Source organism: Amblyomma mixtum, chromosome 1, assembly GCF_055824585.1.
Source record: "Amblyomma mixtum isolate Tamu chromosome 1, ASM5582458v1, whole genome shotgun sequence".
Lineage (NCBI taxonomy): Eukaryota > Metazoa > Arthropoda > Arachnida > Ixodida > Ixodidae > Amblyomma > Amblyomma mixtum.
Window position 1 is genome coordinate 106,400,885 of NC_143012.1, and position 18,103 is coordinate 106,418,987.

Below are 18,103 nucleotides of genomic sequence, written 5' to 3' on the forward strand. Positions count from 1 at the left end.
GACGTGACAAGTAATATCTACGAGGAGTCTAGGTTAAGGCAGATATAATGTCGTGGCCACATCTTCAGCTTTACCACGAAAAAATGTTAAATAAGACGTCTCAGAAATTATGCCTCGGTACGTAGACGTTTAGACTTAATCTGAACATCTCTGGGAGGTTTGTGGTTTGCTGGGTGAAAGCGAGACAGCCGCCGCCGGTGGTATAGCATCGCACGCGACGTGGTCATGGATTCGGATCCCACCAGTTGTTCTTTCTACTTGAACTATGCCCTTTCTAAAATGATATCTGAATTCATTGCATCTCATCAATAAAATCCACAATAAAAAGAATTCCCATAACTCCCGTGGCCTAGAATTGTTGGCTTTTTCACTGCTGCAGCCTTCAAGGATGCCCTGGAGGATGCTTCCCAGATTGGGTCAGTGACCGACGATGAGGTCAAGCCCGTTGTGAACCGTCAATGCGATGCCATCGAAACGAGCAGCGCTTCCAAACCAGCTCAGACGTCGGCCGCGAGAAAACAGGAACACAGCCGCAGCCAAACACGCATTTGTTTATTCCGTAGCGTATGGTTACAAAGCGCACTGGCGATCTCGGAAGAATAGGTTCAACCGCCTGCAAGTGCCATCCACGGTTTGTGGTACATTCTAACCCCAACAGTGAAATCACCCTCTCCGATGGAAGGCGGCAGAGCCTTGGTTATATCATCTTCACTTTCGTGGTGTCGTGACGCTGTCCTTCTCATCGCTTGCCTCAGTTCAGGGAAGCTAACGACTGTATAATGGCACGGTGAGAACTTGCTCAGATCTCTTGAAACGGCTGTCTGCACAAATTCGCGGGAGAGGGTATCGGTGGGAACCAAAATGTCGGACAGAACTGCTACAGAAGTCAGACAGAAGACTCTTATCTTAGATTGGTATGCTTGATTTTAAAAAAAAATGCGCAGTTTTTCTTTCTTTCCCTCATTCTCTCTCCTTTTCCTTACTGCCTACTCCTTAGTTTCACTCTACTTGTATTGTTATGCGCAATGAAAATGCCGTATGCTCCGACTGGACGCATGCTGGAGGGCATTGCCCCACAAGGCCTCTGTTGGTTTGAGCAGGCACGTATATGTACCATGACTTCGCACCAATAAGGAGTGTATTATTATTATTATTAATATTAAAAAATGCACCCGAAAGGATACAGTAAAAGCTTTTGTTTCCACAGTGCTATATACGATGTGGCGGAAGCACTCAGGAAACCACGTTTGGCAGTGTTACGAGTCATTTGTGGCCCTCCTGTAAGCTTCCTGGACGGATACTGGCTGGAGGATTATGCCCTTCACAAGACCAGCGGCGCGTGTAAAAAAAGAAAAAATCACCGGAATATCAGCGCTAAGGCAGCGTTGTGACTTAGAGCTGCGGACGCAAGGCAGTGGACGGGTCCTTTCCGTATGCAGCGTGTGAACGGTGCCACACGCTTCGACACAAGGCTGCCGATGAAGTTGCGCGGAATGTGACTCCTCTTTGAAGCAGCGCAGTCTCACCGAGCACAGCCGCTCTTGTGTCACAGATAAGGCCCTCCGGGGTGTCCCACGTGGGCGTCGGAATGAAACGGTGTCGATGCTCGAACCACCTTAGCGGGACTGGAAATGTTTTCGGAGCACCACATTCCTACTCTATCAGACTACATAGGATCGCCGAAGAATGCAGGCAGCCGCGAACATTCCAGGTGGGGGGCCGCACTGTCAGGCCTGAAGGACAGCTAGTTCATTCCCCCCCGCGGAAAGTTCTTTATTGAATAAAATGTTTTTCATCCTCCACGCCGGCGTGTTTGGAACTAATCTGGCTATCGCTGCCGCAACTATCGCAGGACAATAAACACCTGTGTGATGCTCTGTGTTTGTGCAGTCGCAACGTCATTACAATTGCGTGATCACTTTAAAATCATTACATGGCTGGTACAGCCGACTTGAGCGATATCGTGGACACTAAGAAGAAGCGGGAGACAAATTCCCATCTTAGGTGCAGCTGCTCTTAGCAGATTGTTTGCAAAAGCTGGCTGGTGCTGTTCTGGCAACTTGGACTGCGGCAGCCCCGAATAAAACAAGAAATGCGGCACTCTGAAAACTTTCCAGTGGCTCTAAAACACGCTAGTCTCCATGCATGTGCTCCCCCAGAGAGCAGAGTTGTGCGAAGATCGCCATTATGTTGCAAGCTCTGCGGGAAAGCCGCTTCTCGAGTGGCGAGAAGGCAGTTTGGAGGCACCGCTCCTCCTCCTGGTTGTGTCTGTACAAGTGTACAATAACCCCTCAGTCGGACAGCAATACTGACTGCTCTGGCTGGGTATGACCCGACACGAATTGGAATGTCTGATGTCAGGGGTATCATGCGATCGCCACGCCGCCAATAGTGTTACGAGCGACGCGGGGAAAACAGTCACCCAACTCTGCTCCCTACGGGAACACATATAAGAACACTAAAGCATGCCTGCTAACAGCGTGCGCAACAAGCACGACACGGTGCAGTCCATCGGACTCCGATGGGGGCCTTCAAACATCGGTCTGTCCCCGGTGCGGCTTGTACTCGGGCGTAGGCACGGGCGACGGCGTCTCCGGTTCCCGCACTTTCACATCCTCCATGGAAATCTGCGAAAAACGAAATAGGCTTGAGGGATAGACTGGCTACGAAGCATTCGAATTCGAAGCATTTCATATAAGAAAGAGAGGTGTATTTTGTGTTAGCGATACGTCGGTGAGCCTCTTCAAATCAGAAATGGCGTATCTTGAACGGTTCTGTAGATAGTGTTGTGTGGAAACTGGTATCTCCATGCACGTTTCCTCGTTTTCCTTATACTTTCTGCGCTGTTAGTGAATAAAGTTAGATGATGTTTAGCGCTAGTCCTGTGTGGTCCTCTCTTGTGTTCGTCTTGGTTGCGCTACAGTTCTTTTCTTACAAGTGGCTGCGCGCCGTATAGTACCAAGTAGTTTCGACCACGTAGTATTCTTTAGGATGACACCGTCTTAAAGGATATTCCAAAATAGACCCCTTTCACCTTTCACACTGTCAGTCAGGTGACAGCTAAATGCGCAGAATTTAACCAGCCATTATATATAGCATTCAGTGATTACGAGAAATTATTCGACTGAATGGAAACCTCAGCAGCCACGCCGGCATTGCGGAATCGGGCCGTAGAAGTGTCGCATGTCGAAATACTGGAAAATATCTGCAACAACAGCACAGCTGCCATAGCCCTGCATAAAGAACGCAATAAAATTGCAGTCCCGCAGGGAGACACGATCTCGTCAATGCTATTCAGTGCCTGTTTACAGGAGGTATTCCGAGGTTTGGATCGGGAACAGTTGGGGATAAGAGTTAATAGAGAATATCTCAGTAATCTGCGATTCGCTGATGACATTGCCTTGCTGTGTTACTCAGGAGATGAGCTGCACAGCATTACAAATGAGTTAGACAGGTACAGCAGAGAGCTAGGTCTTAAAATCAACATTCGGCAAGTAGGCCCTTGCTCCGTTCTCACCTCGCGGGGTGCGCTCTTGTCCATAGTTCTTTTTTAGTGTTCTGGTATTTGTTGTGGGCTGGTTGACGATAGACAATTTGATTTTACCCATATTAAACTATCTTATGTCGTTTACCTTGTGCTTGTCGATTAGCTTTCACAGCTCTGCCAGTTCTATTCAGTCTGTGGGTTAGAGGCCTTCATGCTTTCGCGTTTGTTAACCAGACCTTTGGCCTCCTGAGAGAGAAAACTGGCTGTTTGGGCGTGTTGGTGAGACGTGGTATACAGTTGAAGCACACAGCAAGACGACGACGGTGACGAGGCGCTCGTTTGTCTCTCGTCTCTATCACCGCCCTCGTCTTAGTAGGTAGTAGGTAGGTAGTAGGTTTATTTGGCCATATTATATACAATATGCCCTCGAGGTGAGGCTAAAGGAGGTAGACCAAGCATGCCTCCTGACAAGGCCTACACCCCGATCACACATCATGGAAACGGGGGCCGAATGGACATGAGAAAAAAAGACAATGAGCAAACATGATCACAATAGAAAATAGTTAATGATAGACAATAATAAATATCAATTAACAATAAACAAAACATTTCATAATATGCACATTTAAAAAAAAAAGCAGAACACAAACACACACTAAAAAAAACAACTAAGTATACAGAATTAGCTGAAATTTAACCGGGCGAGAAAAGAATCGTCAGTTTTTTCTTGAATACAGACACACTATAACTTTCTAAAGCAATCTGAATAAGAGACTGGTAGGTATTACACAATGTTATAATTTGATAATCGGTTGTTTGTTTACCATAATTTGTTCTGGGTCTTGCAGTAGATAGGGCAACGGAACGTAGACCATACGCAACGTTTCTTGAATTATAAGTGTTAGAAAAAGAGCTAAAGTCATGCTTGACTTTATAAAAAATATGAAGAGCCAAACTAAAATTGTATGAATGAAAGAAATTGCGAACATGAAATGTTTCGAAAAGATTTGTTTCAACAGATGAACTTGAACTTAATAAACGTAGAGCTCTTTTCTGGAGAGAAAGCAATTTGTATGAATCAGTTTTGTTGCATGTACCCCACACTAGGTTGCAATACACCAGGTGAGAATGAACAAGGGCAAAATATAGCTGTTTTTTAACTTGTAGTGGGAGGAGATGTCTAACACGATAAATAACATAAATAGATCTGGCCATTTTTAGTCTAATGTAGTTTATATGATCAGTCCAACCCAAATCGCTACGAAAAAACACACCAAGGAACCGGCAACTATGAACTTGCTCGATGTTAAAGTCATTAAAAAATAGTTTGATGTGATGATCTAATGGTTTGTTTTTTGGATGGAAGAGCATAAACTTTGTTTTGTTTACGTTTAATTGAAGTTGATTAACATAGAGCCAAACCGCTAACTCCTCAAGCCAGGCATTACATTGGTGTTCAATTACTTGGAGACTGGAGCCGGAAAAAAAGACATTAGTATCGTCGGCATACATCATGATATTAGGAGTTAATGGAATGTTTACAATGTCATTAATATAGAGAATAAATAAAAGTGGTCCCAAAATTGAACCCTGAGGGACACCGAATTTTATCATACCAAAACTGGATTTTACATCATGAATCTGAGTGTACTGTATCCGTGCAGTTAGATAACTTTCCAAAAGTGAATTTGCCACTCCACGGATCCCGTAAGTCTTTAATTTATGGAGCAGTATTGTATGTTGCACAGAATCGAAAGCTTTGCGCAGATCAAGAAAAATTCCAACTGAAAAAAGCTTAGTTTCTAAATTGTTAATTATAGAGTTCTTAATATCTAACAGAGCAGATTCTGTTGATTTACCGGCCTGAAAGCCATACTGTTGGGGGCAGATAAGATGTTTAGCTTGTAAGAAATTGTTTAGTCGCCTATAAAGTACACGCTCAGCTAACTTCGAAAACAAAGGCAATACCGAAATAGGACGGTAATTATTTGGGTCATTTTTGTTGCCTCCTTTGAATAAAACGGTAACTCGTGCGACTTTTAATTTGCTAGGGAATACACCAGAAAGTAGCATTCTGTTACAAATATGCGTAAGAGGGCCAGCAATAATATTTACAGCACATTTGATAGGAAAAGCAGCAACTTCGTCATCTCCAGGTGAGCAGGTGTTCCTAAAAGAATTAATGATAGAAATAACTTCATCCTCTGAAGTAGGGGACAAAAATATAGATTCAGTACTGCAAGAGGGTAAGTATGAGTCTACAGTCCGAGTTGAATGACAGCTAGCAGAGGGTCGGTATGCTCCGGCAGCTAAAAAGTGTTCATTCAGCATATTGGCAAGTGAAACTCCAGCATAATTCACCCCATTGACTTTCAGCTCAGAGGGAAGACAATTCTTCCTGTTCCCTATAATAACGTTAATACCTTGCCAAAGTAATTTAGGATTGTGTAAGATTGACGAAAACTTATTAATATAGAAAAAAGATTTAGCTTTCTTTAGATTTGAGTTTAATTTATTTCGAAACTTCTTAAACTTAACTAAATCATCCGGGCATCGCGTTTCCAAAAAACGAGAGAACATTTTGTTCTTTTCTTTAATTTGTTTCAAAAGTGCTCCTGTCATCCATTCTTTTCTAGCCTTTCTATGTTTTTTTATAGTTTGAGTTGGGAACGCAGCGTAATAGCATTCAAGCAGCTTCTGAATAAATATATCATAAGCACGGGACGAGTCATTTTCACCATATACATCTACCCAATTAATTGTAGACAACAAGTGACAAAATGTGGAGATGCTCTTCTCATCATTAACTCTACGAGCGTGAACGGGTTTGTTCAATTTGGTCGTATCAGGAAAAAGTGAAAAGAAAGGCAAGTGATCACTAATCCCAGAAGAAAAAACACCGGATATGCAACTCTGAGGTGGGAAATTAGTGAAGCACAAATCAATTAATGTTTCAGAGTGCAAGGATATGCGAGTAGGCAATTCAATAGTATTGTCACAACCATTCGACAGCATTATTTCATTTAAATTAATCTTCAGAGCGTTATCCTCCAAAAAGTTGATATTGAAGTCACCTAGCACAATGATACGCCAGTTGTTTTGGTTTGCAAACTTCAGAAAACAATCAATGAAGCGAAAAAAATTGTCAGAATTTCCTTGAGGGGGGCGATACACAACCATAATAGCAACTCTATGAAAAGCAATGCAGACAGTTTCAAAATCAGTACAAACAAGTGAATAATCCGACAAGACCTCAAAGCACAAATAATTTTGCACATATAAAGATACACCACCACCACGCTTTCCATCTCGAAATACTGAAATAGGTTTGTAACCAGGAAACTCGCTGACATCTGCATTTGAGGTAAACCATGTTTCAGTGAAGGCAATAAGGTCAAAATTAAAGTTCAGTTTAGTTAATTCAGCTTCTACTTCTTCTGATTTATTTTTTAGGCTTTGACAATTCAAGTGGTAAAGAGATAGTGTGTTGCGAGGATCGTAAGCACCGTCCTTTAGAAAGTCGGTGAATGACTCGGCAGTAAAATAAGCCATTGTTGAGCAGGTGTACTGCGCAGTCTCGCAGCAACAGTGATTAAACCATCTTATCAATGTCCTCCTCACAAGCTATCCTGATGGCTCGTGCACCAGCCTGCTTTCGAGCGTAGATCTTTCCTTCCTTTGACCAGACGAAAGCGTACTTCATTTCCTTAGCCTTCATTTTAGCGAGCCACAGTAAATTCCTGCTAGAAGCCGTCAGGTTATCAAAGAATCGAATGTCATCTTCGAATTCTTTGCGCTTTGAAATCCAGTCTGTTTTTGTGGATCGCTTGGCAAAACGGATCAAAACCACAGGCACCTTGTCAGGTTGAGATGGAAGGCGGTGTAGCCCTTCAATGTCCTTTGCTACAAGTGTGGGCAAGTCAAGCTTCACAGCAAGGCTGTTTACTTTGCTCAGTAAATCTTCACCATCTGCCACAGGCATTCCATGTATTTCCATGTTTTGCCGCCTACTGTACTGGCTCAGGTCGTTCAATTCCTGACGCAGTTTTCGAATTTGCTGCTCGTCCTGGTTTGCCTCAATGTCGTCAACTCTCTTACGTAGGAGCTCGATTTCCTTGTCATGCCTATTAGATACAAGTAAAAAATTAGATACTTCGAGCAATTTGTCATACGTGTCAGACATATGTTGTACAGACATTTCAATGCTTGAAACGGTTTCCTTCAAAGATGTCAGATCATCCACTTTGGCTGTGAGATTTGCCAAAGACCTACTAATCTCAGCAAGCTGTTTGCATAAGACAGCAGAAGATGCATTACTGCTGCTATCATGACTGCGAGACGCCGAAGATCGACATGTCAAGCATTTCAGGGCTTTTCTTAATTCAGCATTTTTTGCTTTGAAACTCCGCTCCCCAACCCCTGCACACTTCCCTATATGAAACCTTTGACAGCAATCCGCACAAGTCATAAATTCTTCACCATCTATAATGTCTTCGTAGCATGCAGAACAAGGATCAAAATTTTCAGATGACATTGCAAGCAAGACACTAGACCATGGGCAGCAGTGGCAGCAGTGGCGGCAGTATGCACTGGCAGCTTAACAACAGTAAGAAAAGACAACTGACCTGCAAATTCAAAACAGTTGTTTGAGCACTCTTGTGCAGCAACGTGCCACCGCCACCGCTGCCCGATGTGTGAAGGCTCTCGACGACTTGCGCAGCTTTATAGCCAGAAGGAAGGGGCGTATCTTCACGTGATGACAGCACGATAGGCAGCCGCACACGGTGCGTCAACGAAGCCAGCAGAATGCAGATCGCGCTTGATACGGAAATTCTTGCAGACGGACAGCAGCGAAGGAACTGCAAATTCAAAACAGTTGTTTGAGCACTCTTGTGCAGCAACGTGCCACCGCCACCGCTGCCCGATGTGTGAAGGCTCTCGACGACTTGCGCAGCTTTATAGCCAGAAGGAAGGGGCGTATCTTCACGTGATGACAGCACGATAGGCAGCCGCACACGGTGCGTCAACGAAGCCAGCAGAATGCAGATCGCGCTTGATACGGAAATTCTTGCAGACGGACAGCAGCGAAGGAACTGCAAATTCAAAACAGTTGTTTGAGCACTCTTGTGCAGCAACGTGCCACCGCCACCGCTGCCCGATGTGTGAAGGCTCTCGACGACTTGCGCAGCTTTATAGCCAGAAGGAAGGGGCGTATCTTCACGTGATGACAGCACGATAGGCAGCCGCACACGGTGCGTCAACGAAGCCAGCAGAATGCAGATCGCGCTTGATACGGAAATTCTTGCAGACGGACAGCAGCGAAGGAACTGCAAATTCAAAACAGTTGTTTGAGCACTCTTGTGCAGCAACGTGCCACCGCCACCGCTGCCCGATGTGTCTATTTCATTTTCAGTGCGCTTCAACCGTATATCCAGAGAGAGCTTCGCGGTATCCTCTTTAACACCGTACCGCCTACTTCTACTGCGCCCTCCGTAAAGATAGCTGCGAGATTAATGTTTATTGCTTGACAATGAGGGCCGGCGTCCTAAGTTAAAACTGAATATCTGTTCAGCAGCCAAATCCTGAATTCCTCTACTTTTCCCCTAGCCTTCCGCTTCACTAGTTTCTTCCGTGCCCTCTTCAAGTCTATGCGGGACCCTGCCATCCTGAGACAATGCACCTTTGCGAAGACCTCCGCACCCTACACGTTGCCAGAGTGAGCGCGCAGTATGAAGTCTATTTCATTTTCAGTCTTACCATCGGGGCTCTTCTCCGTCCACTACCCGCTCCTCCTGCTGCCAAAGTAGGCATTCATGATTCGTAAACTATTTCCCTGTGTGAACTCTACTAACCCCCCGCTATTCCTGGAGCCTATGCCATAGTCGACTACCGCCTGTTCTCCAGCCTGCTTCTTTCCTCTCTTGGCATTCAAGACGTCCATCAGTACAGTGTACTGTGTTTTCGCTCAACTCATAGCCGATTTCTCGGCTTCACGGGAGACTTCGCTGATCTTGCCACCACGCCTAGATGTAGGCGCGTAGGCAGCAACATCTTCAGTTCGTACCTCTTATTAAGCTTAATTACGATAGTACGTGCTCGTTAGTACTGTATACGCCTCATCCGTCCTCTTCCCCTCACTAAGCCCTATGGTATCCCCTTTAATACTCGTTAGTTCTTCTAAAAGCACTACTACGAGTAGACTAGCCTCACTAGATGCGGTTCTAGTGTTAAACGTGGCCAGGTTCAGTTTCCAATGGCAGCCTGTCCGGCGCCAGAGATTCCTAGCACCCTCCGCTTAGCCAGAGGTTTTGATCAGTTGCTCCGAAGTCGCTGGGGACTGAGGGCCGACGGTTAACTAGTTTGCAGAAGGTTGTGGACTACACCAGGGTGGCCAAAATACCGAGAGCAGGCCGCACCCCAGCGCTGGTTACGCAGTTTCATTTATTTATCCGGTGGGGAATTGCGCGGCACTAGGACTAGGACCCCTGTCATTTTGCAAGCGAGGTAAAGGATGTCAGAATCGTCTTTTCTTGGGCTAGTTGGTTTTTGATGCTGTAGGTGTTTACATACATACATACATACATACATACATACATACATACATACATACATACATACATACATACATACACACACACACACACATACATACATACATACATACATACATACATACATACATACATACATACATACATACATACATACATACATACATACATACATACATACAAGTTTTATTCTCCACAAAGAAGTGGTTTTATTCTCCACAAAGAAGTGGAAGGAGGCGGAGGGAAAAGCCGTACATTTGCGGCTTGCAAAATCCTCCGCCCCCTTACAGTGTATACATCAGCAGAGTGGGGCAATAAACAGTCGAACAATAAACAGTCGAACATAAACAATTGAACATAAGGATAGATCTGTGCGTTCATTCACACAAAAAAAAGAAAATGAGTAGCAAAATATTTGTACATATTTGGAAGAGACATATTGGATACATCAGCGGCTTCTTTTTCTGCAGCATTCAATAATCGCGGAAGATTATACCGGAGTGTTTGTTGTCCATAGGCAGTGCGACATTTTGGAATTTTCCATCGTTCTGGAGTTCTGGTGCTGTAGGTGGGATAATTGGGCCTTAATTCTGCCATTTCAGTAAAAACTGTACTCTTTCGTTGGACGCTTAAACGGTACTGCCTGCATAATTTGTATTCGTATATATTTCTTACTTTTAATAAATTAAGCGAAGCAAAGATATGTGAAGAAGGTGCTGTGTATTCAACGTTTTCAATTATTCGTACTATTTTTTTCTGTAGCCTTTCAAGCTTTAACAGATTAGTTTTCGTTGTTGTTCCCCAAACTAAATGAGAGTAGTTTAGGTGGGAGACAAAGAGAGCGTTATAGACCATTAGTTTAACTTTTTTTGGAAGAGTATAGCGGTTGCGATTTAAAATTCCAGTTATGCAGCTCAGTTTGCTGATTATACTATTTACATGATTATTCCATTGTAAAGTTGAATTAAAATATACCCCTAACACCTTGACAGTATCTACCACATCAATGGCTGCGGATCTAAACATTACGGTTCCTTGTAACGAAATTTGTTTACTTTTTGGTCGAAAAATTACCACCTTTGTTTTGTTTGCGTTCAGTTTTAAATTATTGCTGGAAGTCCACGAGTCCAATTTGCGCAGAACATTATTTGCTTTAGTAATTCCTTCAGCTTCAGAACGTGATGGCACCAAAGCACTCGTATCGGCGGCATATATAACGAACTTGGTATCTGAGCAGATGTGTACAATATCATTAATGTACAAATTAAATAGGACAGGGCCTAAAATGCTACCCTGTGGGACTCCTGAAATTATTTTTTTGCTGTGAGAAATGAGACCATTTTTGTCGACATATTCAAATCTATTTGATAGGTAACTTTTGAGCAGAGCCAAAACATGTCCCCGTATACCATAATGATGCAATTTTTCAAAAAGGATAGTGTGACTAATATAATCGAAGGCTTGGCTAAACTCAACAAAAATACCCATAACAATACATTTCTCTTCAAACTGTTTTAGAATATGTCGTGTCCGGTCGCTGTGTTGAATGCAGCGAAAGACGCACACGGTACTTTAAGACTTCGTTTATTTAAAGCCGATGAGGGTGCGACCAGCGTCGACCGAGGTAGGAGCCGAACTGGCCGCCCGAAGAAAGGAGGGAGGGGAGAAGCGTCCACGGGAGGGAGTGGCTTCCCAGAACAGGAGGAGGGTGCGGGGGCGCACCATGGGGGGGCATCTGGCGACAGCGTGCGACGAGGGGCAAGTCGTCGTTAGGAGGAGGATTGAGTGGTCGTTAGGAGGAGGATGCGGGGGCGCACACACACAAAAGCAATAAGGGGACACAACACTTCCTTCCCCCTTAGAAAGTTGCCTGGTATCGTGCAGGGGGTCGGCGCTCACGCGTGGAGGCGCGCTGGCTTTGTGCGCTCGGGGGAGAAACACTTGTAGGCTGGCTGTTGTTCGCTGTGTCTCCTAGGTCTGTCCTGGGCGAAGTCTCTTCTTCCGGGAAGAGGTGCCAGGCTATGTGGGAAGATGGTGCACGTGTTCTCTCCGCTGGCGGACAGCTCTCAGACGGCGTCGTAAATCTACGCAGCTGGTTGAGATGTCGGCGTGCTACTGTGCCATGTATGTTGACGAGCCAAGAGCGCAGGCCTATGCGTCTGACAATTGTAGCTTCCTCCCAGCGTGGCTTTTTCAGAAACTGTCGGGCGAGGACGCGCTGCCCCTCATTAAGCGTGCCGCAGCGCGGAATTGCTTTTTCTTCCCGGAACGTCTCTGCCTTTGGCTCGGGGAGGATGGCTGTGAGCTGGGTTCGCATTTCACGCTCGAACATCATTTTCGAGGGGGTCTCGCCTGTTGTGCTCTGAACCGTCGTGTGCTGCTTGAAGAGAAAGCGCGCAAGGCGGCGCTGCAGCGAGCCTGTCTGATCTCTTTCAAGGGCGCGTTTTAGCTCGGCTACGTAGCGCTCGGCTTGTCCGTTTGTCGCTGGGTGGTAGGGGGCCGATGTAACTGATGAGATCCCGTTGTCGCGATAAAACTTGAGGATCTCCGCAGACACAAACGGTGTTCCGTTGTCCGACACTACCTTGCGCGGCAGGCCGAACGTTGCAAATAGTGATCGGAGGTTGTCAATGACTGCTGCCGAAGTCGTCTGTCCCATTTGCCTTATCTCAAGCCACTTTGTGTAGGCATCTACGACCACAAGGAAAGTGCAGCCCTCAATTGGTCCTGCAAAATCAATGTGCAGTGTGTGCCATGGTGTGTCTGGCTTTTCCCATTCTGGGACAGGAGCTTTCGGCGGGGCGCTCCGGCTGCTCTGGCAAGGCTTGCATTCTCGCACCACTGTTTCGATGTCGTTGTCAATGCCAGGCCACCACATGTAGCTTCTGGCACACTTTTTCATTGCAACGATGCCCCGATGTCCGGCGTGGATGAGAGACATAGCTTGTGCGCGTAGTTCTCTCGGCATCACAACTCGGGACCCAAATATGATGCAGCCGCGATGGGTGCTCAACTCTGTAGCTCGCCTGCGGTAAGCGTCGAAGTTGTCCCCTTTGAGTTTATGCACGTTGCCTTGTTGAACAGCTGTGTAAACTAGCCGGAGAGCTGCGCACTTCTGCGTAGATGCTGCAACTGTGCCTGCTGTAAGCGGAGGTTCTGGCAGTGCTTCGAACATCAGAACGTCTCCTGGTGGAAATGGTTCGTCAACAGTTGCGTCTAGTGGCAGACGGCTTAGCGCATCGGCGTTTTGATGTTTACTGCATATCATCACGCCTAGTGGAGAAAACCAGTTTCTCCCTAGAAGGCTTGATCCTGTGCCCTTCACAACAAGCAGAGGTAGCGTATGGGTCTGGCCGTTGTAGTTAACCTGCACGTTGGCAGAGCCCAATAGTGGCAGATTCTGTCCTGACCACGTTCGCAGGTGCGTGTCGTCTTGTTGCAGGGCGGGTGCGTCAGATGGCCATGAAGTTCGGAACGTGTCCTCACTGATCAGAGTACAGGCTGCGCCGGAGTCCACCTCGAACTTAATCAGCTGGTGATGTACGCTTACTTCTGTAAAAATCTTCGGTCGCGTGCCGAGATTCATGGTGTTCAGGTCGTACAACACAGATGGTGTTGCTGATGTTGTTCCATGGAGATCAGATAGCGGCGTATTCTCTGAGGCGTTGACGCTGTGATTAGGCTGGGAAGGTGACTTTATCTTGGCAAGTCTCCGTTTCGTAATGCATGCTCTTTCGATATGCCCTCGCTTGTGGCAAAAATTACACGTGGCTGACTGGAATCGACATCCCTGGGGGTTGTGTTGGTCGTCACACCGCCAGCAGCGTTGTGCCTTTTTGACCGATTTTACAACAACAGAAGGCTTGCGCACCTGGTTGCTTGTCTGGTGTACCGGCTCGGTGTTCCGGCGAATCCCTCTCTGCTGGTGACCGGCGCTCTCCGCTCGAACGGCGATGTCGTAAGCTTTGCTGAATGTGAGGTCCTTCTCAGCGAACAGGCGCTGCTGCAGTGACTCGTCACTCAGTCCGCACACAAATCTGTCGCGTAACATCACGTCCAAGGGAAGCATGGTGGTGTTAGCAGAAGAAGCTGCGTCTCCCTCCTGCCCGGTAGCTGTTGTCGACAGCGTTCCAAAATTGCAGTCGGCAGCAAGCTTCTTGAGCGCGGCTACGTAGGCGCTCACAGTTTCTCCTCCCAGTTGATCTCGTCGTTGGAAGCGAGCCCGGCTGTAGACCTCGGATGGCCTTGGGTCGTAGTGCTTTTGCAGCGCTTTTACGATGTCGTCGTAAGACACTGCCGCTGGTGTGCTTGGCTGAATAAGGGCGCAGACAGTATCGTAGGTCTGCTCCCCGCACAGCGTCAGCAGGTTGGCCCTCTTCAAGGCTGGGTCTGTGATGTTGTTAGCTTCAAAGTAGAACTGAAGGCGTCCAACCCACGATGACCACGATGAGCCGTTGAATTCTGGTATCTGATTGGGAAACCCTCGCGTAGCCATGGCTTGTCAATAGCGTTGCGTAGCGCGGGTCGAATCCACTTTCTCGTCGCCACTGTAGTGTCCGGTCGCTGTGTTGAATGCAGCGAAAGACGCACACGGTACTTTAAGACTTCGTTTATTTAAAGCCGATGAGGGTGCGACCAGCGTCGACCGAGGTAGGAGCCGAACTGGCCGCCCGAAGAAAGGAGGGAGGGGAGAAGCGTCCACGGGAGGGAGTGGCTTCCCAGAACAGGAGGAGGGTGCGGGGGCGCACCATGGGGGGGCATCTGGCGACAGCGTGCGACGAGGGGCAAGTCGTCGTTAGGAGGAGGATTGAGTGGTCGTTAGGAGGAGGATGCGGGGGCGCACACACACAAAAGCAATAAGGGGACACAACAGAATATATTCCTTATGGTCCAACAGCGCCAGCTCTGTAGACCTGTCCCTTCTAAAACCATATTGCGAAGTAGTTATAACATTATGCTTGCTGCAGAAGCGCGATATTCTATCTAGGATGATTTTCTCTAGACCTTTCGAGAAGGCAGGAAGAATTGACGCCGGTCTGTAGCTAGATACATCATTTTTATCACCTTTCTTATATAAGGCTATCACACGGGCGACTTGCATTTTTGTTTGAAAAACAGCGGTAGAAATGCAGAGATTAAAAATGTGCGCTAGAATGGGGCTGATTATACGTATCACATACTTCACGGGTCTTATTTGTATACCATCGGCATCAACACTATGAGAATTATTTAAACTCAAAAAGAGAGAACACACTTCATTTGCATCTGTTGGTTCAAAAAATATTGTGCTAGAGTTTTTCTGCCCTGAAGTTTTGTATTATGTTGTCGGGTTTTTAGTAAAATCTCTGTTAACAAGTATGTGATACGTATAATCTCTGATTATACGTATCACATACTTCACGGGTCTTATTTGTATACCATCGGCATCAACACTATGAGAATTATTTAAACTCAAAAAGAGAGAACACACTTCATTTGCATCTGTTGGTTCAAAAAATATTGTGCTAGAGTTTTTCTGCCCTGAAGTTTTGTATGATGTTGTCGGGTTTTTAGTAAAATCTCCGTTAACAAAGTAGTCATTAAAGATATTGATACATGCATTCGAAGAAGAGACAGAAGTAGTGCATGCGCTAGAAGAGGAAGAAGTTAGTTGGCTCTCTCGCGCGCGCTCGAACCACTGGGTGACCGCCGCAGGTTTTTCGTCTCTGCGCGGGTGTTCTTTTTGGCGTTGCACGCTACAGTTTGGTGGAGCAGTGCTGGGTACGCTTCCCGACCTGCAAACTCCGTACAGCGCCACTACGGACCTCACACCGGTTCACCAGCGACCCAGCCGCCGTCTCCGCGGAGAGTCGCCTGAATTTGGGCCCCTTCCCCCGCCAACAAGGACGACGCAGCCTCGACCGCCGAGTCCAACTGCCATGGCCGCTGACACCAGGCCCCTGGCGCCGATCCTTTGCCACCCACCGCGAACACCGCCATCTTTTCACGGTGACGTGTTCGAAGACGCTGAGGACTGGCTGGAGACGTTCGAGCGGGTCGCACGCTACAACGGCTGGTGCGACGAGCGCAAGCTGAATAACGTCTACTTTGCCCTGGAAGAGTCTGCTCGGACGTGGTTTGAAAACCACGAGGCTACACTTCCCACCTGGGAGACGTTTTGCCGGAGTCTCCTGGCTACGTTCCCCAACGCTGACCGCCGGGAGAAGGCTGAAGCTGCGCTGCACTCCCGAAATCAGCGCACGAACGAAAGCGTGCGCATGTACACCGAAGACATGGCCCGTCTTTTCAAGCGCGCCGACCCCAACATGACAGAGGAGAAGAAGCTGCGCCATCTCATGCGTGGGGTTAAGCACGAGCTGTTCGCGGGCCTCGTGCGCAGCCCACCCCGCACGGTGGCGGAATTTCTAACCGAGGCGACCACGATGGAGACGACGCTGCAACAACGGGCCCGCCAGTACAACCGGGACATCAACTGCATGGTGCCCGAAGGCTTTTCGTCGTGTCTCGGCGGCAGTGCAGACACCTTGCGTGAACTAATTCGCTCCGTTGTCCGGGAGGAACTGCAACGGATCCATCTGCCTCAGGTTGCACCTGCGCCGCTGGCAGCGCTGTCCGAAGTTGTCAGGGACGAGGTGCGACAGGCTGCGCAGGCACCTCCTGTCCCCGAAGCGCCATCCCGGTTCGATGACCGACCCACGTACGCATCTGTTGTACGTCGCACGACAGGCTACGGTCCCATTGCCCCAACGCCTGGCGTGAGCAACATCGGCACATGTCACGCAAGCGTGCCTGGCTACGGTGTGACCCCGTCGACCTCCGTGAGTAACATCGCCACGTATTCTGCAACCGCATCTGCTACAGCTGGGCCACGCCCTCGCAAGTCGGATTTGTGGCGTACACCGGACCGCAGGCCTCTCTGCTACCACTGTGGGGAGCCTGGTCACCTCTACCGCGCCTGTCCGTACCGCCAAGTGGGCCTTCGCGGTTTCCATCCCGACGCACCCTGCCCTCAGAACGGCGAACGACCGCATGAGATTGCACAGCATCTCTGGGCACGCCAGAACCCTGCCTACTCTGGAAGGCGCGAGTCCCGTTCCCCTTCGCCTCTCCGTTATTGCTCTTCCAGCCCTGGCCGCCAGAGTAGCTCTGCTGGCCGTCGCTCGCTGAGTCCGCGTCGGGAAAACTAACACCAGCGACCTCTGGAGGCAAGGCCGCTGACGTCGGGACGTGTCAAGATCCTCCATCGCGGAACCCTCGAGCCGACGATACCCGGACAGAGATAGGCAGCGACAGTATCAGATACGCTGCATCCGATTTGCGTGTGACAATTGATGGCACTGACATTACCGCGCTGCTCGATACCGGTGCTGATTACTCTGTTATGAGCCGTGCCTTCGCTGGAGAACTTAAGAAGGTTCTGACACCGTGGACGGGGACCCCCATTCGCACCGCTGGTGGCCACCTAATTTCCCCTGTGGGCAAGTGCACGGCTAGAGTTGGGATTAGTGGTTTTACGTACGTTGGTGAATTTGTCGTACTCCCCGAGTGTTCCAGAGACTTGATTCTGGGGATCGACTTCCTGCAGTCGAACGGCGCTGTGATTGACTTTCAGGAGGCACGTGTCACGTTCTCGACCAAACAGGCCGTGGCGCGCTTTGACTCCCGCGATCCCTGCAGCAACGCTCTGCGCATTGTCGAGAACGACGTCACGGTGCCGCCGCGGTGCAGTGTTCTGGTGCTCGTGCGGAACGACCTCTTTCATGACTACGAGGGCCTAGCGGACAGCCATAGTCCACTGCTGCTTAAGCGGGGACTTGCCGTTGCAAGAGGTCTCGTCCAACTACGTGACGGCCGCACCCACGTCCTCCTGACTAACTTTGCCAACGAATATCAGCACCTGGCCAAAGGCATGGCTATTGCCTTCCTCCACGACGTTGCTGAGGTTCCAGGTTTGTGCACCGTGGGAGGACCCTCTCCGGAGTATGCTGGCCCACATCACGTTCTTCAGTCAGTCAGAATAAATCCTGCCTTGCCGTCGGTTCAGAGGGATCTTCTGTCGGCCCTC

The 18,103-nt window shown here is 48.0% G+C and overlaps 1 protein-coding gene across 1 annotated transcript in view; it reads right to left on the reverse strand.

Moving 5' to 3' along the window:
- Nucleotides 1-531: 531 nt before the first annotated feature.
- The window catches only part of LOC149367446 (uncharacterized), a 36,193-nt gene continuing 18,621 nt past the window's right edge, over nt 532-18,103 (reverse strand). Inside the window, exon 3 of the mRNA XM_089555652.1 lies at nt 532-2,627. Within this exon, the coding sequence (XP_089411778.1) occupies nt 2,532-2,627 (96 nt within the window). The 3' untranslated portion in view covers nt 532-2,531. The remainder of the gene's footprint in view (nt 2,628-18,103) is intronic.